The sequence below is a fragment of the Esox lucius genome, chromosome 13 (assembly GCF_011004845.1).
Source record: "Esox lucius isolate fEsoLuc1 chromosome 13, fEsoLuc1.pri, whole genome shotgun sequence".
Classification (NCBI taxonomy): Eukaryota; Metazoa; Chordata; class Actinopteri; order Esociformes; family Esocidae; genus Esox; species Esox lucius.
In genome coordinates, this window is record NC_047581.1 from 2,297,865 (window position 1) to 2,323,774 (window position 25,910).

At 40.8% G+C, this 25,910-nt stretch overlaps 1 protein-coding gene across 1 annotated transcript; it reads right to left on the minus strand.

Annotated features, from left to right (window-relative positions):
* Nucleotides 1–16,210: 16,210 nt before the first annotated feature.
* Nucleotides 16,211–25,665, minus strand: otpb (orthopedia homeobox b). The gene is made up of 3 exons (XM_010904963.3): nucleotides 25,555–25,665; nucleotides 24,831–25,204; nucleotides 16,211–17,188 (listed from the first exon to the last, which is right to left on the minus strand). Exons 1-3 carry the CDS (start codon nucleotides 25,589–25,591, stop codon nucleotides 16,691–16,693), a joined length of 909 nt encoding a protein of 302 aa, XP_010903265.2. The 5' UTR covers nucleotides 25,592–25,665; the 3' UTR covers nucleotides 16,211–16,690.
* Between the last annotated feature and the right edge of the window lie 245 nt (nucleotides 25,666–25,910).

Consider the following 25,910-nt stretch of genomic DNA (forward strand, 5'->3'; position numbering starts at 1 on the left):
GATGGAATTACCACAACAGCGTGGTTTTGCACATTGACGCGCATATCTCCTACAAGGATAATGGTATATAAATTCTACTTGGTACATACACTCACCTAAAGGATTATTAGGAACACCATACTAATACTGTTTGACCCCCTTTCGCCTTCAGAACTGCCTTAATTCTACGTGGCATTGATTCAACAAGGTGCTGAAAGCATTCTTTAGAAATGTTGGCCCATATTGATATTCAAATCTTATTGATTCTAATCTTGATTACCTTCCTGTCTCTTAGTCACTCATCTTGTCACCTGTATCTGACTTTGTTTGATAAACAGACTTTAGCACACAAATTGCCAATTGTGAAATACCACATGTGCAACAGACCAGACATCATGTAATGTCAAGTTGATAAATCTTTTTTATTTCCCGGAAGGCAAGTAAGGTAGTGTGCAAGATGGAACATTTTCGCAATTAATACAGATAAGAACTTCTCAGGGTTTGGTATAACAGTTGATTATTTCAAGTTTAATTACGTGGCACCATGGGAACAACTATCATGACAAAAAGAGTACAAGTACAGAGACCAACACAGAGTAAGTCATGACAGATTGTTCTGATTATGCATTTCAAGTTTCAAGCCTATATCCTCCTCCAACAGTACAGATGACAGAATTAGCATTTGCAGAATGTACATACAAGGCATAGTAGCCACTACAGTGTAGTCTAAAAATGCAAGGTTGCACAAATTGCTCCAGGTGACGGAAAATCATAGAATGTCATTTGTCCAGACAGCCTGGTCAAAGGCTGAGATATATCAATCTAGACAGTTACTGTATGGGGACTCAAGTTGACTATGCTCTTCCCAATAAAGAATAGAGCTCTGTTCACCTGCAGGATGTAAGTAATAATAACGCCCTGCTGTTCTAGAGTTTCCTCCTAAAGAACAGTTTCTTATGGCGGTTTTATGGCACAGGCAGAGGCCTGTTTCTCTTACTGCTTAAAGGAGCCAAGGCCCTGCTCAGCCGACATTCCATTCATCACTGCCCCTGAACATAAGATACTGGCCTTAAAAGCTGGAGACAGAGAGAGAGACTAGCTTTTCAACATATGTATAATTGACCAAACATACAGAGTACAAAACACTTCTATAAAATAATTAATAAATAAGAATGCAAATAAATACATATTCTACAGTAGGTTAAACTTCCTAGTCAATAATCTGTCATTTGCAACATCAATAAAAACAAAATATAATGCAATTGAACAAAATAGTAAGGTAGACGATTATTGGGAATGGTGGTCGTATTATTTAATTATGTCGAAAATTTCAGAAATGGTAATTAAAAACATACTTTATATTTTACGCTAATAATCACCAAACTTGATACCATTATTATTCAGTACAAGAAGATATATGACCAGAGGTAATTTTTGTAAGCTACATTTATTGCATTCTGAAAAACTGAAACAAATGCCAAGTTACATTGTTTGGTGCTTGAAGTATCTATATGTATCTAATGCAGACATTTTTATTATAATACCAATTCAGGTGAATGTCCTGAACACTATTGAAGTGTAACATGCAAGTAAATTCAGTTTGGCCACAGAGTGGCGGCATAATAGCCATAACACAATATATTTTGTTCTTATATTTTGTTTTCATCTCTTCTTCCGCTTATCCGGGGCCGGGTTGCGGGGGCAGCAGTCTAAGCAGGGATGGCCAGACTTCCCTCTCCCCAGACACTTCCTCTAGCTCTTCCGGGGGGACACCGAGGCGTTCCCAGGCCAGCCGGGAGACATAGTCCCTCCAGCGTGTCCTAGGTCTTCCCCGGGTCTCCTCCCGGTGGGACGGGACCGGAACACCTTCCCAGGAAGGCGTTCCAGAGGCATCCGAAACAGATGCCCAAGCCACCTCAGCTGACCCCTCTCGATGTGGAGGAGCAGCGGCTCTACTCTGAGCTCCTCCCGGGTGACCGAGCTTCTCACCCTATCTCTAAGGGATCGCCCGGCCACCCTGCGGAGAAAGCTCATTTCGGCCGCCTGTATCCTGGATCTTGTCCTTTCGGTCATGACCCAAAGCTCATGACCATAGGTGAGAGTAGGAACGTAGATTGACTGGTAAATCGAGAGCTTCGCCTTGCGGCTCAGCTCTTTCTTCACCACGACAGACCGATACATCGACTGCATTACTGCAGAAGCTGCACCGATCCGTCTGTCAATCTCCCGTTCCATCCTTCCCTCACTCGTGAACAAGACCCCTAGATACTTAAACTCCTCCACTTGAGGCAGGCACTCTCCACCAACCTGAAGTGGGCAAGCCACCCTTTTCCGACTGAGGACGATGGCCTCGGATTTGGAGGTACTGATTTTCATCCCCACTGCTTCACACTCGGCTGCAAACTGTCCCAGTGCATGCTGAAGGTCCTGGTTTGAAGGGGCCAACACGACAACATTATCTGCAAAGAGCAGAGACGAAATTGTGTGGTCCCCAAACCTGACACCCTCCGGCCCCTGGCTGCGCCTAGAAAATCTGTCCATAAAAAATTACGAACAGAACCGGTGACAAAGGGCAGCCCTGCCGGAGTCCAACATGCACTGGGAACAAGTCTGACTTACTGCCGGCAATGCGGACCAAGCTCCTGCTTCGGTTGTACAGGGACCTGACAGCCCTTAGCAAAGGACCCAGGACCCCATATTCCCGAAGCACCCTCCACAAGATGCCGCGAGGGACACAGTCGAATGCCTTCTCCAAATCCACAAAACACATGTGGATTGGTTGGGCAAACTCCCATGAACCCTCCAACACCCCGTAGAGGGTATATAGCTGGTCCAGTGTTCCACGGCCCGGACGAAAACCACACTGTTCCTCCTGAATCCGAGGTTCTACTATCGGCCGTATTCTCCTCTCCAGAACCCTGGCATAGACTTTCCCGGGGAGGCTGAGAAGTGTGATCCCCCTATAGTTGGAACACACCCTCCGGTCCCCCTTCTTAAAAAGAGGGACCACCACCCAGGTCTGCCATCCCAGAGGCACTGTCCCCGACCGCCACGCGATGTTGCACAGGCGTGTCAACCAAGACAGCCCCACAACATCCAGAGACTTGAGGTACTCAGGGCGGATCTCATCCACCCCCGGTGCCTTGCCACCGAGGAGTTTCTTGACCACCTCTGTGACTTCAGCCCGGGTGATGGACGAGTCCATCTCTGAGCCCTCATCCTCTGCTTCCTCAATGGAAGACGTGACAGCGGGATTGAGGAGATCCTTGAAGTACTCCTTCCACCGCCCGACGACATCCTCAGTTGAGGTCAACAGCTGCCCACCTCTACTGTAAACAGCGTTGGTAGGGCACTGTTTCCCTCCCTGAGGCGCCGGATGGTTTGCCAGAATCTCTTCGAGGCCAGCCAATAGTCCTTCTCCATGGCCTCACCGAACTCCTCCCAGGCCCGAGTTTTTGCCTCCACAACCACCCGGGCTGCAGCCCGCTTGGCCTGTCGGTACCCGTCAGCTGCCTCAGGAGTCCCACAAGCCAACCAGGCCTGATAGGACTCCTTCTTCAGCTCGACAGGCACCAGAGACCTTACAGCCACAGCTCCGAGCGGCCGCTTCGACAATGGCGGTGGAGAACATGGTCCACTCGGACTCAATATCTCCAGCCTCCCTCGGGATCCAGTCGAAGCTCTGCCGGAGGTGGGAGTTAAAGATCTCTCTGACAGGAGACTCGGCCAGATGTTCCCAGCAGACCCTTACAGTACGCTTGGGCCTGCCGAGTCTATCCAGCTTCCTCCCCCGCCATCGGATCCAACTCACCACCAGGTGGTGATCAGTTGACAGCTCCGCCCCTCTCTTCACCCGAGTGTCCAAGACATACGGCCGCAGGTCAGATGAAACGACAACAAAGTCGATCATCGACCTGCGGCCTAGGGTGTCCTGGTGCCACGTGCACTGATGGACACCCTTATGCATGAACATGGTGTTCGTTATGGACAAACTGTGACTAGCACAGAAGTCCAATAACTGAACACCGCTCGGGTTCAGATCAGGGGGGCCGTTCCTCCCAATCACGCCCCTCCAGGTGTCATTGTCGTTGCCCACGTGGGCGTTGAAGTCCCCCAGTAGAACAATAGAGTCCCCAGTCGGAGCACTTTCCAGCATCCCTCCCAAAGACTCCAAGAAGGTCGGGTACTCTGCACTGCCGTTCGGCCCGTAGGCACAATCAACAGTGAGAGACCTATCCCGACCCGTAGGCGCAGGGAAACAACCCTCTCGTTCACGGGGGTAAACTCCAACACATGGCGGCAGAGCTGGGGAGCTATAAGCAAACCCACACCAGCCCGCCGCCTCTCACTTTCTCATTTTGTTTTATATGTGAATAATGTTTCAAGTTCGGGCACAACAGATGCCGTATTGCTTGCAAATATGGATATCAGTTGAAAGAAAATTATCAATCTGGCTTGTAGTAGCTTCAATGATGAAACCCGCTAAATGGTTATTATCTGGCACCAGTTAGCTGTATGCTAGCTCCAGTCAAGTGTTTGTTAATTCTGGTTAGCACTTTGCTAGCTTGCTCAGCCATATTCTATTTGTGTTAATGTGAAGGTAATTTTTTAAACTATCATCATCTAGCCTACTTTATAAATAGTGTATTCAAACGTGATTATCTTATGAATTGTTTATATTACATAGGCTATTGCTCATGCAAACAACTACCTACCTAAAAGGATGTCCTCTATCAACATTAACACATTACAGTACTAACTGTGTGCTCCTGCAAAAACTGACATGAGTTAATGTTCTGTGTCAACATGAACAAATGACACAACACTCTGTTAGTTAATGCATTTGTAAATCATTAATACAGTAAGGGTTGTCATTATTAACTGTTTATTCATGTCGTCTTTGTTCATATAATGTGTTCATGTTAACTACTGCATTTGTTAATGGTAGTTCATGTACCCTTATTGGAAAGTGTTACTAAAGTTGCATTGTGGAAAACTGTTGTTTTTTGGGGGGATTTGTTTAGGAAATATTTCTGGTGCAAAAATTATTTATTTATTTCAATAAAGGAAATTCTTGCTTTTGTTAATGAATTTAAAAGCATTTAATAGACGTAATGACATCTTTCTGTCAGCATTTGACAAACTTAATGACATATTGACAAGTCCAAATTGTACCACTGTAGTTGAGGACAAGGGAATTATTCATGACACCATTATAATTTTCTCATGACAGCCAATGCCAAATCCAAACACATATGACAGTAGTATATGCTAACACATGAAGCTAAATAGTTTCTTCAAGTTTAATAATTAGGCCTGCTTTGACATGTTTATGACAGGTCAAGCTGTCATAACAAAGACATTGACAGGTTATGTTGTTTCAGTTATTGTCAAGTTGTCATAACAAAGACATCACAAAAAATGCCAAACTTACAGAAAAAATAACATTGACTGAATGACACCTAATGACAACATTCATAAACATTCATAAAGATTCCTTCATGTCATGTCACTTCTTCATATCATGGTTATGACAGTGACAGGACAAACTCACTTCGCTCTTAAGCACACCCCTTCAAATAAAATGTTACCTAGAATTCTAATGTTGGCTATACAGAAACTATGTTTAGTGATAAATATACATTTTGAAAGAGTGATTGATTGTTTTCTAATAAGAGTAGGCTATACAGAAGCAGTGAATATTTCAAAAGTAGGTGACAATTTGTGCCTGTGACCAGCAGATGACAGTATTTACCAATGTATTGTCTTCTGGCATTCCTGATGCAGAAGAGACACAGATTTCCTGAATGTGTACTTCATTTTTTCAAAACAGTAATCACAATTCACAAAAATCACAACATAACCACATTACCTTTTATATAAATTAAACTAATAAAAAATATATATTAAGGTATCAATAACCATGAGGTGTTGCAAAAAGTCCCCCTATGGATTTGCAGTTTGCATTATATTTATAGAATATAACTGATGTCTAGAGAGTATGCTGAAATTTACAGAAGACAAGAGGGAAAATGTAGGTGTTTTTTCACAGGTATATTATATTCATAAAAATAAAGTTTATTTGGCCTCAGTCTCATCTGTGTCTGTAACCAAGGCTAGCGATTTTCATCTACATTTCAAACTATATTTTCTGACTCTAAAAGGTTGTTTTTGACAACCATATTCACAATGACTAGTATATACAGCTCCGGTAAAAATTAAGAGACCACTGCACCATTTTCTTTCCTTTCCTAAAAAGAGGAACTGAAGAGTTAAAATTATGAGACCACTGCAAATTGAACACTTGGGTTCCTCCCTCAAAACTTTACTTTTCAACCTTTTTGGAAAGGAAAGAAAAAGGTGCAGTGGTTTCTTAATTTATTCCGGAGCTGTATATAACACTTAAAAAGTTATTGGCACCCATAGTAAAAATTTTATTATTATTATTTGGTCATCTATAAAAATTATTGGCATCCCTCTTAATGGCACTGAACAAATGGGAAGAGACCATACCTCCCAAAATATTTCCTGTTCCTTGACAGGTTTGAGCCGCACTGCCCTCTTCAATTTAAGCCACAGGTTTTCCCAAGGGTTTTAGTCCATAGACTATGATGACCATTATAAAATGATTTGTTGTCAATTATTTTATTTTGGAAATTGTCAGTTTGTTGTGTTGTCCATATGGGTAATGTGCATCATGAAAGCTGACCGTTAGGAAGATGCCGACAGGCACACATTGCGCCCAAACTCTGTTCTGCTGTATGCATACAGGATCTCACAAAAGTGAGTACACCTCTCACATTTTTGTAAATATTTGATTATATCTTTTCATTTGACAACACTGAAGAAATGACACTTTGCTACAATGTCAATTATTGAGTGTACAGCTTGTATAACAGTGTAAATTTGCTGTCCCCTCAAAAAACATTATAATTAATAATTAATGTCTAAACCGCTGGCAACAAAAGTGAGTACACCCCTAAATGTCCAAATTGGGCCCGAAGTGTCAACATTTGGTGTGGCCACCATCAGTTTCCAGCACTCCCGTTAACCATCTTGGGCATGGATTCACCAGAGCTTCACAGGTTGCCACTGGAGTCCTCTTCCACTCCTCCATGACGACATCACAGAGCTGTTGTATGTTAGAGACCTTGCGCTCATCCACCTTCCATTTGAGGATGCCCCACAGATGCTCAATAGGGTTTATGTCTTGAGACATGCTTGGCCAGTCCATCACCTTCAACCTCAGCTTCTTTAGCAAGGCAGTGGTCATCTTGGAGGTGTGTTTGGGGTCGTTATCATGTTGGAATACTGCCCTGCGGCCCAGTCTCCAAAGGGGGAGATCATGCTCTGCTTCAGTATGTCACAGTACATGTTGGCATTCATGGTTCCCTCAATGAACTGTAGCTCCCCAGTGCCGGCAGCACTCATGCAGCCCCAGACCATGACACTCCCAGACCATGACACTGCTTGACTGTCGGCAAGACACACTTGTCTTTGTACTCCTCACCTGCTTGCCACCACACTCGCTTGACTCCATCTGAACCAAATACGTTTATCTTGGTCTCATCAGACCACAGGACATGGTTCCAGTAATCCATGTCCTTAGTCTGCTTGTCTTTAGCAAACTGTTTGCAGGCTTTCTTGTGCATCACCTTTAGAAGAGGCTTCCTGCGGCGTATGGTCTGAGCACTCACTGGCTGACCCCCCACCCCTTCAACCTCTGCAGCAATGCAGGCAGCACTCATACATATATTTCCCAAAGACAACCTCTGGATATGACACTGGGCAAGTCCACTCAGATATTTCTGTTAGGAGCGAATGCAGAGACAAAAGGGTTGCTTTTAATTGCCTAGCTTGCGTGATCCTTGAGATAACATCCTTGTGTCATTGGAAGAGCCAGAGGGATTGATAAGGGGTCTATTCTACAGGACTGGTTTTGTTTTCCTTAGGTCAGTTAACCAACCCCCACTACTTGAGTTTTAGGATATAACCAGAGCGAGGGGTTTGAAGAAGCTCTCTTGCATTTACCTTTCCTCCTGACTGCATCTTCAATCCGCAGAGAACTTTCTATATTTGATACTTGTACTGTAATTGTAATACTCTCTTTATATATTACAGTATTTTGTTACAATTCATTGACTATTTGGAATGAATCTAAAACGGGTCCAAATCCAGTTCCACCAGTCTCATATTCCTTGACCATTATAGGATCATGCAGAGCAATCATCGGACCCAATGACTCCCATGAAATGGCTGCACATACCATTAATGATCTCCCATCATGTTTAATTAGGGCTGAAGGCATAATTTAGATTTCTCCAAATGTAAACCCTTCTGGATGTAGTAAATAGGGTGAAGGATGACTTACTAGTCATATTTTTTGTTCTATTGCTCAGAGGTCCAGGTTTTGTGGTGCATACACAAAACGATGCATCTTCATGGGTTAGCGTCTGATACAAGAAATTTAGGAATGGCAACCCTGCCATGAATTCCAACTTTATGAAGCTCACAAAATACACGTCATCTGGTCATTTATGTTTGTATTTATGCTACTAGTACAGTAAAATAAAATCGTACATAAGGTGCCTTTAATATTGATTGTGAGGAATCTAGACTGCATACATATAGTACATCTGTATAGTACATCTACACACAGTGTTTCATACATGGGTGAGAGTGGCATGTGAGAGAGGGGCAGACAGTGATAAAGACAGAGACAATGCTACTGAAAAGATGGAGGCCAGAGCAATGGATAAAGCAGAGAAGAGGCTCAGAACAGATGTTAGTGTTGATGATGATAGATGCTGGCTGTTGGGAAATAGACTTGATATCATGAGAGCCACCCGGAGCCTCCACACACGCTATTTCTCCCCAGGTGTCTGTGTGTGTGTAAGAGAGATGGGTGCGCATATATGTCTGAGTGTGTGTATGTGTGTCCTTTGCTGACATTTTTCCCCTGAAGAGACAAAACCAAGCTCCAAGACTACAGCGCTATTTTTCTTGATTACTTTATTCTTTCCTTCTCACACAGTGAGAAGAGTATTTAAGTATTGGGACAGTGTCCTTCTGTCCATCCATCTCTCCAAATTCAACACAGTAATTATTACATTTTTCAGCCTTAACTTTACATTTAAGAGGGTAACATTCTTAGGCAGGAACCACATATCACTGAGATACCATACACACATGCACACACACAGCAGGTGCCTGGTTTCTGAATGGGATTTCCTCAGCAGTAGATGGCTCCATGCTCTTACCAGACAAAAGGTGCAGCAGAGAAACATGTCAGTAATTGATTGCTAATTGGTTGCTTTGTTGCCCTCCACTGTGCCCCGGGCTGTCAATTTATTGCCAGTTTCTGACCTCTGAATCAAAGTCATGTTTTAAGAAAATATAATATAGATAGATAAAATCCCACCCACCCATTTTTTATTTTATTTTATTATGATTTTACTGGAAGATCATTGTCAAACATATTTCTGTGCCAACAGAGAATTGCCATTTCCTCCATTTCTAGCTAACCAATGTGCTTTCATAGTTTGCAAACTACTATTTATAATAGGAGAGAAAATTCTACTAGCAGGATATGCAGGTCATAAGCCCATGCATGGGCCTTGTATTTACATTGAATGGTCACCATGAACCAGTGTTTCTTTCTCTCTTATCAGTTAGTGAGAAATTGCCTAATGAGGAATGGGTCGCCCATTTCCACAAACTCATTAACCCGCAAGCGATTGAGACTAATTGCAGCATGTGGGTGATGTGATTTCACATCTGTTCCTGCAGCCTAGTACATACTCACTACTGGGCGGAATCTGATGGGCTGGACTACACTTAGAATTAGAATGAGTAGAATAGGCATTGCCATTCAAATCAGACTATATTGCTGGGTGAATAGGACCAGCAGCCATATGGGATGTACCATTTGGTGTATTTGAAGAAGTGATTCTGATCACCTCATACCACAGATTTCTCAGTGTTTTACACATACAATGATGTTTAGAGGAATACTCTGGTTGAAATAAGACTTTCTTCCATTAATATTGCTGTTATTACTACATTTGTTATGCTCTTCACTTTGGTCAAACACTTTTGTCAATATTTTAACCTCATCTTTACTGCTGGGGTTAATATATGGTCACAACTACTACATATGTCATTGCTGTAAAGAGCATTACTTTCTGTAAACTCATAATTGGAGTTTCTGTAACAATACTGGAATGTTAAGCAGAGGATAAATCATAATTAACAAATGTGTATTGCTTTCCCGACACTAAACAGTTCCCATTCTATCAACTTTGTTCTTAGAGAATTACTGAGTTGCTGAAAATACCAACAGTCAAACAGCAAGTGTTGTGGAAAATAGTTCCTCTTTTTCCTGCCAACATTTTCAAACAACTCAGGAGTTTGTGAATTCAATAGTAGACTTTATTAAGGTAATATGATCTGCACAACAACCGACTTCCAAACTTTGGAAACACTTTTGTACAGTATGGTTATACAATTATATTAGCTCCTCACATTATGCTAATTTCCGGATGGATCCTTCCCCAAACTTCCAGCAACACTCTGGGATCCACCCCCAAAACCAGTGTTGGAAATATTGGTGGCATGATGGTGACGTGATTTCTCTCATTCTCCCAAGATTTTGCCAAGAGTCAAGGACAAGCCACAGGTCCTTTTGTCCTTAAACACCCTCCTGTGAATCAATGTTGTTCATATAAATTCAAACTCAACCTTCTGGATGATTTTGTAACTTTTTGCCATATAATGCAACTCAAAAGTTAATGCTGACTTAAAATACCCCTTTTGATTTCACAAATTATCATTGCTCATACATACACATGTAACATAGTCATCAGTTTTATTTTTAACAATATTTTAAACCCAACCACAATACAATCAACCTAGCCATAATGTCTGTTTGACCCAGGTTTAGTTTGTTATTTCAGAATAGCAACGTTGCCCACATGATGTGTGTATTGAGTAGTGCCATGGTGGATTACAAACCTTGTGTTAAATGTGGGATGTTGATTATTTTCTATTTTGTGGACCATTACAATGGGCAGATCTGATCTTAAGACCCATCTCATGTTAAAATAAAAAATGGGCGGAAACTCTCCAAATCTTATATCCGACCCCTTCTTTATATCTTACACAAACAAGCAAGATTTAGTAAATGCTCTGACACACATAATGCGGTCCTTGTGAAAAGTAAAAAAATGGCAGAACTACATTTTACGTGTTATAAAACATGTAAGATCAACACCGGATTGTTATAAACCATCTGTTACATACCCATCTGCTTTAGCACTTATGGTAACATCAGTTGCTTGTGGCATTAAACATTGTCATACCCTGGCACCCGGTTGTTAAACATTAAACATCACACTACATATCGTAACTTCAATCACCTGGGAATTAAACATTCCTGAACCCCTGGCACCCTATTGTTAAACATCAAACTTATCGTTGCTTATCGTATCATCGAATGTCTGGGAATTTAACAAGCCAGAACCCAAAGACACATTGTTAAACATCAAACATCTCGCTACTGTTATAACACTTATCAGTTGTCTGGGGGTTTATAAATCGTTTTAAGACATCAAACATGAACACAACAATGCAATCATAAATTACAAAGTCGCCAGACATGCATGTGTCATTCTGGAAGTTCTGCCCTAACACGTCATACAAGAAGTCCATACGTCACACTGGAAGTCCCACCCAACAAACTGGAAGCCCTGCCTACCAAACTGGAAGTCCCGCCAACTTGTCAAATCAAACCGGAAGCCCCGCACACCATATCATACCAATCGTAAACCACCAAAGTGACAGAAGCCACCGTATATTTCTACTCGTGTGAGAGACAAACAGCAAGTGGTGTGAGAGCCTTCCCAGAAACTTAGCCTATGTGAACATTGTCATGGCTCATTGTGCAGAGATGACTGGACCTGCTCCATCGGATTCTTTAACTTTCGATTTGTGTGTAGCATTTTTGACCCGAAACATTGATGTTGTCACTTAGATCATAATATCTAGACAAAAATGAGCAGAACATTGTCGAGAACATTAAAAAATATTGGTCAATATTGTCCATCATAGCAAACACATTTATCTTTTTGGGAAGAAAACGAGTGTTCAACATAAGATAAATGTGGTCTAAATGAACCATATTATTAAATAAAACTATTAAATGTTATAATTTGAGTAATGAGTTGGTTATTGATGTCAAACACATTTGTTGTGGGTAAAATATCAATAGTGAGTATATGGTTGTGACACCCCGGGTCAGTTTGACCCACTAACATAATGAGTGTTAACAAAATGTTGATATAACACAAGGGTTAAAACTCTACCATGCAAAGAAGCAACTATTTACAGTACAGAAGTGCTCAAAAGTTTGCATACCCTTGGACATTTTGGTTATATATGTTCATCATTCATTCATCATCTTCTTCCGCTTCATCCGGGGTCGGGTCGCAGGGGCCGCAGTCTAAGCAGAGATGCCCAGACTTCCCTCTCCCCAGACACTTCCTCCAGCTCTTCCGGGGGGACACCGTGGCGTTCCCAGGCCAGCCGGGAGACATAGTCCCTCCAGCGTGTCCTAGGTCTTCCCCGGGGTCTCCTCCCGGTGGGAAGGGACCGGAACACCTTCCCAGGAAGGCGTTCCAGAGGCATCCGAAACAGATGCCCAAGCCACCTCAGCTGACCCCTCTCGATGTGGAGGAGCAGCGGCTCTACTCCGAGCTCCTCCCGGGTGACCGAGCTTCTCACCCTATCTCTAAGGGATCGGATTTGGAGGTACTGATTCTCATCCCCACCGCTTCACACTCGGCAGCAAACCGTCCCAGCACATGCTGAAGGTCCTGGTTTGAAGGGGCCAACACGACAACATCATCCGCAAAGAGCAAAGACGAAATCGTGTGGTCCCCAAACCTGACACCCTCCGGCCCCTGGCTGCGCCTAGAAATTCTGTCCATAAAAATTATGAACAGAACCGGTGACAAAGGGCAGCCCTGCCGGAGTCCAACATGCACTGGGAACAAGTCTGACTTATTGCCGGCAATGCGGACCAAGCTCCTACTTCGGTCGTACAGGGACCTGACCGCCCTTAGCAAAGGACCCAGGACCCCATATTCCCGAAGCACCCTCCACAGGACGCCGCGAGGGACACAGTCGAATGCCTTCTCCAAATCCACAAAACACATGTGGACTGGTTGGGCAAACTCCCATGAACCCTCCAACACCCTGTAGAGGGTATAGAGCTGGTCCAGTGTTCCACGGCCCGGACGAAACCATATATATATGTTATATATGTATCATTTGTAAAGAAAACATGAGTGAACAGGCAAAACACGTCTTTTATTTCTTATGGGATTCAACTGTAGGTTATAACAGAATGGCAAAATCATAAAAAACATGGCAACAAAGAAAAAGATGAACTGACCCCTGTTAAAAATTCTGCATACCCTTAGTTCTTAAAACTGTTGCCCCCTTTAGCATCAATGACAGCGTGCAGTCTTTTGTAATAATTGTCTGAGGCCCGGAATTCATGCAGGTGGTATAGCTGCCCATTCGTCTTGGCAAAATGCCTCCAGGTCATGTAAAGTCTTTGGTCGTCTTGCATGAACTGCACGTTTGAGATCTCCCAGAGTGGCTCGATGATATTAAGGTCAAGAGACTGTGATGGCCACTCCAGAACCTTCACCTTTTTCTGCTGTAACCACTGGAGTGTCAATTTGGCCTTGTGCTTAGGGTTAATGTCATGCTGGAAAGTCCAAGAGCATCCCATGCGCCGCTTTCATGCAGAAGAATGGAAATTGTCTGCCAGTATTTTCTGATAACATGCTGCATTCATCTTGCCATCAATTTTCACAAGATTCCCTGTGCCTTTAGAGCTCACACCACCACAAAACATGTTTCACAGTGGGGATGGTATTCTGTTCACCATAGGCCTTGTTGACCCCTCTCCAAACATAGCACTTATGGTTATGACCGTAAAGCTCTATTTTGGACTCCAAATTACAGTTTGCCAGAAGCTGTGATGCATGTAAAGGTGTTGTTGGACATATTGTAACCAGGTTTTTTTGTGGCATTGGTGCAGTAAAGGCTTCTTTCTGGCAACTCAACCATGCAGCTCATTTTTGTTCAAGTATTGTCCTATTGTGCTCCTTGAAACAACCACACCGTCCTTTTCCAGAGCAGCCTGTATTTCTCATTAAGGTTACCTGTGGGTTTTTCTTTGTATCCCCAACAATTCTTTTGGCAGTTTTGGCTGAAATCTTTCTTTGTTGGTATCAAGTGATCCCTGAATTTTTCACTTTTCCATCTTTATGAAGTTCCATTACCTTGTTACGCAGGTCTGTTGACAGTTCTTTTCTGTTCCCCATGGCTCAGTATTTAGCCTGCTCAGTGCATCCACATGAGAGCTAACCAACTCATTGACTATTGATACACAGACACTAATTGCAATCAATTTAATAACCCATAGGTGCAGGAAATTAACCTTTAATTGCCATTTTCACTTGTATGTGTCACCTTGTGTGTCTGTAACAAGGCCAAACATTCAAGGGTATGTAAACTTTCAAGGCCATTTGGGTGATTTCTGTTTTCATTATGATTTAAAAAGGAGCCAAACAACTATGTTATAATAAATGGCTTCATATGATCACTATCCTTAAATAAAATAAATTTTCTTTGCATGAACAGTCATATTTTCAAAAATGTATGCCAAAATGTCACATATTCTGCTAGGGTATGCAAACTAACTTACTGCATAAACAAGATCCAGAAACACTACCACCTTCTCTGGGCCCGAGCTCATTTAAGATGGACTGAGGTGAAATGAAAAACGTTCCTCTAGTCTGACAAATCAATATTAAAAAATATTTTGGGGAATTATGGATGACGCATCCTCCGGGCTAAAGAGGAGAGGGACCATCCGGCTTGTTATCAGCGCACAGTTCAAAAGCACTCATGATTGTGTGGGGGTGCATTAGTGCATATGGCATGGGTGACTTGCATATCTGTGAAGGCACCATTAATGCTGAACAATATGTACAGGTTTTGGAGCAACATATGCTGCCATCCAAATTATGTATTTTTCTGGGAAGGCATTGCATATTTCAGCAAGACAGTGCCGAACCACATTCTGCATGTATTAAAGCATGGCTCTGTAGTAAAATAGTCTGGGTGCTGCACTGGCCTGCCTGCAGTCCAGACCTTTCACCCATTGAAAATATATGGTGCATTATGAAATGAAAAATATGACAAAGGACACCCTGAACTGTTGTGCAGCTGAAATCCTATATCAAGCAAGGGGTGTGTAGACTTTTTATATCCACTCTATGTTGTCTTTGAGCTATTTTCAATTAAATATAGGGATAAATGATATGCACATCATTGCATTCTGATTTTATTTGCATTTTATGCAGCATCCCAACTTTTTAGAAACATGCTTATAGAAGCCATAATCGTATATACCATTAGGTTACTGTTAAAACATTAAACAATCATAATTTTATGATTGGAAATGATTTTATTCATCCATTTACAATAAATGTATATAAACTGGTCAAGGAAATATTGTAATGCAATTTGGTTTAACATCAAACATTTTAGATACTCATATTTCGGTAATAGCCTAAGCACAGACAATAAGTTTGAACATTTCACAAAAGAGACCAGTAAGTACCAGAATGCTTTATATACAAAAAACATCATAGAACAAATTACTTTAGGGTTATTTTCTTTATGTTACTACTATGATTTCACACTTTCCACCAACACATGCAGATGAGTCTGATTATATAGAAATGCATTTATTTGTCATCACATTTTTTTTTGTGGAAACCAGAATATTTATATGTTGCATTCTGTTTGCTGCATTTCTTGTGAACTTTCACACTCCTATGCACACTTCTACCATTTGGATAAAATCCTGGTACATTTATTTCTTGTAGGCCTCTATGAAGTGTGAATATTGGTTAAAAGTTGAAGTCTCCAAAACATTGTTCACACCATTTCAATTAACTTAGAAATTCATCAGTGAACACATTTTCGGGGAAGAGGCAATTGATTATTCCAAGGGTCGGGTCGCAGGGGCCGCAGTCTAAGCAGAGATGCCCAGACTTCCCTCTCCCCAGACACTTCCTCCAGCTCTTCCGGGGGGACACCGTGGCGTTCCCAGGCCAGCCGGGAGACATAGTCCCTCCAGCGTGTCCTAGGTCTTCCCCGGGGTCTCCTCCCGGTGGGAAGAGCTGGAGGAAGTGTCAGACCCATGCTTCAGACCCATTTGAACAGCATTTTAAAATCTGATTCCTACCTTTTATTTGTTACTTAAAACAGGTTAATTAGAACAACTTTGAAAGCAAATAAATGCACTGACATAAGTCACAACTTATGAACAAAAGCAATGTTTGTTGGCTAAACAGTTACAATATTATTATGAAAAGTTCACAGATGTTTTTGAAAATTAACTGTAATAGAAATGCCCATTTCAAGTCCACTTTACCAAACCACAATCCAAAGTCATCCAGGTCTTAACGTGTATGCCTGAACAAACACAGACCGACTGAATCCAGTCTGGCCATTCTATGTCCTTGTCATTCTCATGCAGCACTTTGCATCCTGAGTAGTTTTCACATAGGTCATTGATTGCGTAGAGCAACAAACACAAAATAAATGTGTTCCTCTTCAGAAGTCGTTAAGTGAAACTCATGGACACTGTGTGCTCGAGTGCTTTGCGTCGCAGTGACGCAATGCTTGTCCCTCTCCACATGTCACTGTCTGGGGAGCTACACAACTGTTGCGAGCCCGACACATTTGTGGGACCAGACAGGGAGGCAGACATCCCAGAAAAGGGGGGCTGGTAGAGGTGGGGCTGCAGACCTGAACCATTGGATGACAGGCCATTGGAGAGGCCCATTGAGTTGTGCTGTGTACTGCCAAGACTGCACTGGGAGAGAGACTGGGCCATCACTTGCTGGCGACCCAGCGCCGGGGGAAGCTGGAGTTGGGACACCCCAGGCATCCCAGTGGCCCAGCGTGAATCGTTTGCGTGGAAGGAGCACAGGCTGTTCTCCATGGCTGCAGCAGCAAACTGAGGAAGGCCATGTGTTGGCAACAGAGTGCTTGGTGAGCGGAACACATTGGTTGTTTTCTTACGTTTTTTCCACTTGGCACGACGGTTCTGGAACCACACCTGGAGAGATAAATAGTGAAATTGAGCGTCAGAATGGCTAAATGAAGCATTTTAAATATACAATTTATTCCATTTTCTGAATTCATAAAAAAAAAAATCCCCAACACTTAACACTTTAGTAATCATATCTGAAATAAAATTCCATAAAGCAATTAAAAAGTACATATATCTGTGAGTTCAGGTTGATGGGAAGCTGAGCTTCACAATCTTGTTGACAACAGAAGCTCATCTGGAGAACAACTTTTATTACATGCATAGGGTGTTTTGGACTATTTTGATTTTATTACATGCGTAAGTCTTTTTGGACTATTGTGATTTTATTTGTATGCAGAACTCAAGCACCACCAGGACATCCAGTCACACATAAGATGTGTGTATGCTACACAGCCCTAAATGTCGAACTGTTTGCAATATAATGCAATATAACACAATATAATCAGTCTGTGATGCATATTCCTTTCATTAAGGTATGTTAAGTATGGCCGATAAATTAAATATTATTAACTTTTTTTTCATGTATAACATGTTAATATGTTAAGAATAAATACAGTGGGGAGAACAAGTATTTGATACACTGTCGATTTTGCAGGTTTTCCTACTTACAAAGCATGTAGAGGTCTGTAATTTTTATCATAGGTACACTTCTTTTCTGATGTATCAAATTAATTACTTAAAAATCATACACTGTGATTTTCTGGATTTTTGTTTTAGATTCCGTCACTCACAGTTGAAGAGTACCTATGATAAAAATTACAGACATCTACATGCTTTATAAGTAGGAAAACCTGCAGTGTATCAAATACTTGTTCTCCCAACTGTATATTGCTTGTACGTATTTTGGTTACTATTACTGAGGACACTATGGCGTGCATTAGCTGCTCATGTGGACATGGACAACAAGGCAGATTTAAAACTATAATAGTTGTCTTTTTCAAGTGTGTAGCCACATATTATATAAAGCATATCACAGAGGGGTGTCCGGTAGAGCGGGGTATGGGGTACCATCGTTGCCTAATTTTGAGTCAGGAAAACCCCTGGTCTAGTGGTAACACACCTGACTTTGATCAGAGAGGGCATACCAAAGACTGATTCAATTCCCCCCTCCGATTTTTCCACATTTGTCTCTCACGCATCTCTCTTTATCTACTCTCCCCTTTTGTCCAGCAAAAAATATACATTGTAGCATTTGACGGTTTCTAATCTGCAACCTCTATATATGGCATACGATACCATATGATGTGAACAGGTTGCATTAGGATGCAACCACTTGATTATGTGTAGGTGTTTCTGAGGGGTATTCCATAAAGAATTCTCAGCAAATTAATCAATCAATCAGTCAAATGTATTAATAAAGCCCTTTTTACAACAGCAGTTGTCACAAAGTGCTTTTACAAAACACCCGGCCTTAAACCCCAAAGAGCAAACAACAGTAGTGTTGAATGTCATTGGCTAGGAAAAACTCCCTAAGAAAGCCGAAATTTAGGAAGAAACCTAGAGAGGACCCAGGCTCAGAGGGGTGACCAGTCCTCTTCTGGCTGTGCCAGGTGAAATATTATGACTCCAATTGGAATAATTAATAAACGCATGTGGGCAAAATCCAGAGTCTATTTAAATTTAGACTAGGTCAGAAGCATGACCAGATGGACAAGGACAGGGACAACACGGGGGAGGGAGGAGGTTTCAGCACTGTGGCAGCTGAAATCGTCAGGTATCGTCTTGATCTGCAACACAACCAGGAGGATTTTGAAAAGGGACAGCAACGGGCCCCCCAAACCAGGTACTCCGCAGGTGTGGACAAGGACCTCATGTCTTCCTAAAGTTTAAAACGGGAGGAGACTGGGAAAATTCTGAAAATGCATTCCTCATATCAACAACGATTTATAGTGGAGAAGGTGAACTTAGTGGGGAAGGAGAACTGACCCAATCCCCCAGCACAATAATATAGCAGCATAAGATCTTGGGACTGAGATGGGGGGGTCCGGTGACACTGGGGCCCTACCCAGGGGAGGCCCCAGACAGGGCCCAACAGGCAGGAAATCAATCCACCCCATTGCCAGGCATCAACCAAAGGGACACCCACCAACCGCAATCACCCTGAATGATGCCAGAGTATTGCCAGCAGAGTACAGCCCAATTGCACAAGTGCGCAACAGAGAGACAACAACAAGCCAGTGACTCTTCCCCCGAAAGGCATTGGAGGTAGGACATCCCAGTGGCGACAAGAGCCCACCTGGCAAGACAGCAAGGGTGGACAGTATCAAGCCTTCTGGTCACCTTTACGCCCCTGGGCCAGACTGCACTTAATCATAGACCATGCTGTAGAGATGAGTCTTTAGTAGACACTTGATAGTTTGCACTGAGTTTGCATTTCAACCTTAATTGGTAGATCATTCCACAGTAGTGGAGCTCTATGAGAAAAGCCCCTGCCTCCAGCTGTTTGTTCGAAATTCTAATTACAAATTCATGGTTCACTGAACACATCCAGCTTTTCTCTTCTGTCCCAAGGTTTTTGGTTCCAGAATGGCTGGTTTTTGATTAAATCAAATTAAGTGAAGCACATATTATTTCATCCGACAACTCACAAATGTAACATTTAAGAAGGTCCTCATGATGATTACGGAAAATGTAATGACACCATGGAGTCAAAAGTTAGAGAATAATATTTTACTAGTTTGGAACAAAAATGATTGTTATCACCAAAAACAACTATGTAGATGGTCAAATGGTGAAGAGTGGGTATACTCCATTCACAGCTATTCATTTTTTTTCTGCAACTCTGGTATCAAAGTAAAAACCAAGGCGTCTAATTAAGCTTAATGTCCTAAGTAGTTGAACAGTGACTTTCTGGGTTGAATGTTGGCCATGTGAAATTTGGCCCTGTTGACTCCCAGTAATTTTTGTCCATTTTCGTTTGCCATAGAAACATAAGTGTTAGAGGTAACAACGTCAAAATTCCATAGCAACTAATTGTCTAAAACAGTTGAAAGGTGGAATGGTGTTGATAGGTGAAATGGTATAAGAGGGGTAAGCATGGCAAAGGCAGGCACTCTAATAAAACACAATTTCTCTATTGGCTTATTTGGCTATGGAAATAAAACGATTGACTAGTAATATAGTTAGCATTGCAATAAAACGGCTCTGAAAAAAACCCAAAAAACATTATAATTAAAAATTAACCCATATGTGTGTAGGCATATTTGATACAAAATCATTCCATGTCACTTACCCTGTCAGAAATGTCAACCAGTCTTACAACATGGCTTTACGGCAGGAGTGTTACTAACTTCTTACTTGGGAAAAATGTTAACCCCATGTTTGGGTTACATTGGACATGTATGGTTTGATACGTTTGCCAAATAAAATGAATTGTGTAGAAAAAATATAATGCGATCTGTTAAACCTAGTAAGTAGCAGGTTTGCTTTAGAGCATTCGTTACTGTGGTTTTAAATCAGGCCACACTTCATGCTCTGTTCTTCTTGAGCCTATAACGCAGAGCATGCTCAAGTTCTGTTTTTTTCAATTAAACCTTAATATATCGAGAGAAGTCAAATGAGGCCCATGTCTTTATTTGCGGCTGAGCCATGCTTTACCCGAAAGAAACATATACAAAATGGAAATATAAATATACACACATTAAAAAAACCTCAATGAACAATAAAATGTTCATTTGTCAAACATTTTAATCATGTTCTATGCACTAAAACGTTGAGTTTTAAGTCATTCTGAATGTCATTCCATGTGTGTGGAGCATAGTATTAAAAAACAGTTAAACCCAATTCTGATTATGCCCGTAGTGTTTCCAGGACTAGCCAGACTTGAGAGTATGTTTCATGACTGGTGCTTTTCAATCTGATTTTTGAGGTAAGATGGGTACACTGTAAAAAGTAATCATATGAGCTAACAATTTATTTTATTTTTTCGGAAACCCATTATTCACAAATCGTTTTAATTACTCAACTCAAAGTATTTGTGAACACTTAAAATAATAAAGTGACATCACTCCCATAATAATCTTTCTTAAGTTATAACACTTAACTATTTTGTGTTGTCTGAAGTATAATAATTGTTTTAGGCAACAGAAACATAGAAGCCTGTCTACGTAAATGATTTGCCCTCATTAGTAATTTATCTTGCAGTGTTAATAGTCATTTGTTTTAGTGTTGTTCATTATCCAGCCTGCACATTGTTTATTCCTCTAACAGTAACTGGAGTAACACCTGCAGAATTACAGAATGCTGCATCAGTCACTGTGCTGCACATTACCTTCTTAACGTCTCAATTTGTCAAACGCTTTGGATATCTATTCATCTTACCAATTAAACCTCATAGGAATTTAAACTGCTTATTAATACAATTTTATAAATATATATTTTTTCCTTTAATAATACATTAAGCATTGTGAAAAGTATCAAAAGACAAACAATGCATTACTCACAATGATCTAACAACCGGGTCACTTGGCACTATTAAGTATTCAAAACGTAATAATTATAAATCAGTACAACCCAGAAAATGTTTGTATTTTACTCAAATATTAACATATGACTACTACTTTTCATATATTTCAAGTATATCAAACAAGAATAACTTGATAATTCAATACATGTTATATTTACTCTATAAACGAATATGCATTAACTGTACTCAAAAACATTTTGTGATAACAAATATTATTGACATTTGAATTATTACCTCTTATTATTTGAGTTCTACGGACCTTTGTAGATGTTTGAGTCAATATTTAAATAATTGAATAAATTAGGCTATTATTCTTTTCACAGTGTAGGAAGTTTCTCTGTAACAGATTTAGATGAGAACATTAACCAGTATCTGGCCATATAGAGTTCAAGGATTCCCACCCAATTGAAATATATAATGTGTGATAAAACATAAGGCTGAAAGATATACTGCATCCAGAGGTTTCAGTACAGAAGCATGGGACCTACATGTATAACACATTCCCATAATCTAGCAGGGGCACTAATCGACAGATTTTTGACAGTGCTCGCTACTTTACTAATCTATCTTTATACCCCTCTGGTCTCCATAGTGCATTGACACTAAGCATGGATATTAGACTGTACGGGGAAAACTACATATTTTTGTTCTTATTTGATAGGGTCAGAAAATAAGTAACAGTTACGATTTCATTGTTAATTACTTTCAACGATGCAAAGGAAACTTAATAAGGGTAGAATTACTCATATGAATCGTTAATTGTTCCTTCAAGTGTACGATTTTTTTTTTAGCTGGCGTTATTGAAAAATGTAATTGTTATATATGACAATGCGGTGGTACATCAACTATGATTGAATAGTTCCATAACGTTTCAGTCATGAAAATATGTGTCTGTCTACAGTTCTGTTATTGTTGTATAGGCCCATATTTCTGTAAATTGTTGTGTTTTAATTGTCTTTAACGCAGTCTTGTTTGGACCGGACCTCTAATCGAAATATATATTGACCACAAAGAGACTGGATAAATAAAGTTTAAATAAAATAAAACAGACAGGCTACATTTGGTGTAGGAAGAGGCTTCCTGAATTGTAACAATGGACCAATTTTGAGATTTTGATTTTATTGGAGACAAAACCTGGATAAATTATTTAAAATAATCAGAAACCAAACAAATGTGTCCCTTTTTATCTATATTTAAAATGTTCTATTAACTTTGTAGCCTACGTTGAAATACTTATCTAGAGACACTGAAGCTGAGGTTCCGAACTCGTCGTTAAGGCAGTATTTACATAACAAACATTGTCCAATACCCAGAAGGAAATGGTTTAAATAAGTATTTAAACAATCCACTAAACACACACACACACACACACACACACACCGTAGGATTAACTAAATTACTTTACGGGTCTTAACGATAGAGAGCTATTCACGAAGGTTCCATTGCTATTCAAATCGTGATTAATGCGTGGCGTCCGTGCCGCCGTGTTAATTCTTAAATCTCGCTCTCATTCTATCAACCAGCCGTGAAACACCGAGCGAATCCTTTGAACTACAGCGGAAAGAAAATTACATTTCTCATTCAATTAAAAGTACAATATAGTCTCACGCTGCGTCCTATTAAGACATCGTAGCTGATTGACCGTTTCAGAAGCCAGCAAAACATATCTGCCCGCGGGGTTACAATGCAGGTGTAATGCACTGCTTGCAGAAATTTGAGGCATAGGCCTACAGCTTTAGTGTTTGTAAATAATATAAAATAAAAAAAAACTGAATTATAGCTATGACTACTGATAAACTTCATAGCATGAGGTTAATTTGCATGATTTTCATGTCACTGTTTAATGACGCTATATCAGAACTGAAATAATTTGATAATAGGTTTGATTATAATATTTCAGAAATCCAGCATACCTCAGTGTATTTTTTTTAAAATCCAACAAAAAAGTGGAGAAAAAAAAGAATTCAAACAGAATAGGCCCATATTCAAATAGCATTCTAGTAGCCTATATTGCCTACCTATAAGTTATCCTATAAATACTTCCGAAACCGTTTTGATACAGTGTATAATCTATTGGTAATTTGTATTTTTCTGTGACCATAATTTGCATTTCGATCTTTTAAGTCGATTGACTATGGGTTTAACTGGCCCGGGTCTCACAGTTACACCATTATTTAGGCCAATTAGCCAAATGTATGACAAACAAAAACGTAGACAAAATACGCTTCTCTCGATTCCGTTTCCACATTCAAATGTTAACACTATTATTATTATTACACAACTCTGACAGCGGATATGTTCTACATAAGCATAAGCCTATGCTACAAATAATAATGGACCAAATCACATATTGTACAACTTGGTCAACTTTGTTTTCACGTTTCTGGCGGTCAAAGTTGGTCATATTGCCTATACACTTCTTGATTCAATGCTTAGAAGTTACCTCCACTGAATTTGGCCTTTGTGATGCGCTACAGCTTAAACGCGTCTACGTTTTTAAGAGCCACGTTAACAGAGGCTCACAGAAACAGCGAGCCACCAAAAACAGGCCTTCATCGAAATATTTGCTTTTAACATTTACAGAACTGATTTACAAAGGCTGGGTAAAAAGAGGCCATGGACAGGTAGGCTTAGGGAGGTGCATAAGGACCATGTACAGCTCAATCCAATCTGTGTATTTAAACTTTTGAATCATCTGCCCCATAGCCTATAACATACTCCAACAGTGTAGCCTACTTTAGTGTTCTGGCATTGTTCGTCAGTTAAGCTAATCATATTTAAACAGCAAATCACCACACAACGCGTGTCCAATTATTAGGTATCAAACAAGCAGTGCTTGACTTGGGCCAGAACGGTCTGATTTTAGGCTAACAGCGAAAATTTAAATAAACTAATGTCTAACGTACAGAGGTATTTTGACCATATGCCACAATACTCCGAGGTGCCTTATATTATAAACTATATGATTACTAACACAATCGCTTTGGACATAGTAAGGACCGTGCAGATAATACAAAACACTTGAGCCTGTTTTATTAAAAGTGCAATATTTGCTTGGATACAAAAGCCTACTGTAGTGGCCAGTGGGTACATACCGAACATTTTCTTATATAATTATTATATATAGCCGTTCGTTCTAAGGTAAATGTAACCTAAATAAAAAAGAATACAAAGGACATGTACCTGCACACGGGACTCCGTGAGACCGATCCTCAGTGCCAGCTCCTCACGCATAAAGATGTCTGGGTAATGGGTCTTGGCGAAGCTTCGTTCCAGCTCGTTCAGCTGTGCTGGGGTGAAGCGCGTTCGATGGCGTTTCTGTTTTTGCTGGTTGGCAGTAGAGCACTGCTGTTTGTCAGGGTCCTTACTGTTAACCTGCATTCCGGGCGGGTTGGATCCAGTCGAGGTAATTTCATCCCCGGGCAGCAAGGTGGTCCCATTCACGTTGTCCGGGGCAGGGGCCATGTCTCCTTGGTGGACTTGGTCCGCCACCCCTCCGCCCAGACGGCACTTCGTCGCGTCTCGATGCCCCAGCAGCTCTGCAGCATCCTTCATCCCTGTACGGAGAGAGAGCAAAAGAAAGGGAAAGAGAACAACAGTAAGACACTTAAGAAAACACAAAAATATTTACGATCTTAAAACTGATTAAAACTTCTTTCATCGGTGTGAAATGTAAAATGCTGTTTGTTTTCTGACAAGCTATTGTTGTGATGATGGTCCTAAAAGTATTACAAACATAATCTATCCTCTGGTTTACCGTCAGTATCAATATTTTAGAACGCCAAATGATAACTGGTTTTAAAGTTGTACATGGCTGTAATCAAATACACATTGTTCAATAATTGTACAATGTTGTCAGATTATACATTTCTCCAGTTTACAGTAGAGTTTGGGGCTGATAACTCACCGAGCCGAGCATCCAGGAGATCCGCATGAGAGAGCATGGCGCACCACTCCAGGGCTAAGGTCCAAAGAAATGTCACAACTTTAACAATTTCTTTCTAAAGTAGCCTATAGATCTTTCAAATAAAAGAAACAAATATATTTCTGTTTAGAAATGTGGTTCCCTGCATTATAATGTCCTTGAGAGCAATGGGGAGGCGCTTAATAGTTCAAAGAACCCATGAGCTTCCTCAAATAAGAGCCAATCAAAATTGAAATCTGGAAATGTCAGAGCTATTATCGTCATCATAACTAAAGAAATATGAAGGAATATGAATCCAAGCGGAATTAAGCTACAGCAGTTGGTGTTTGTCATGTCAA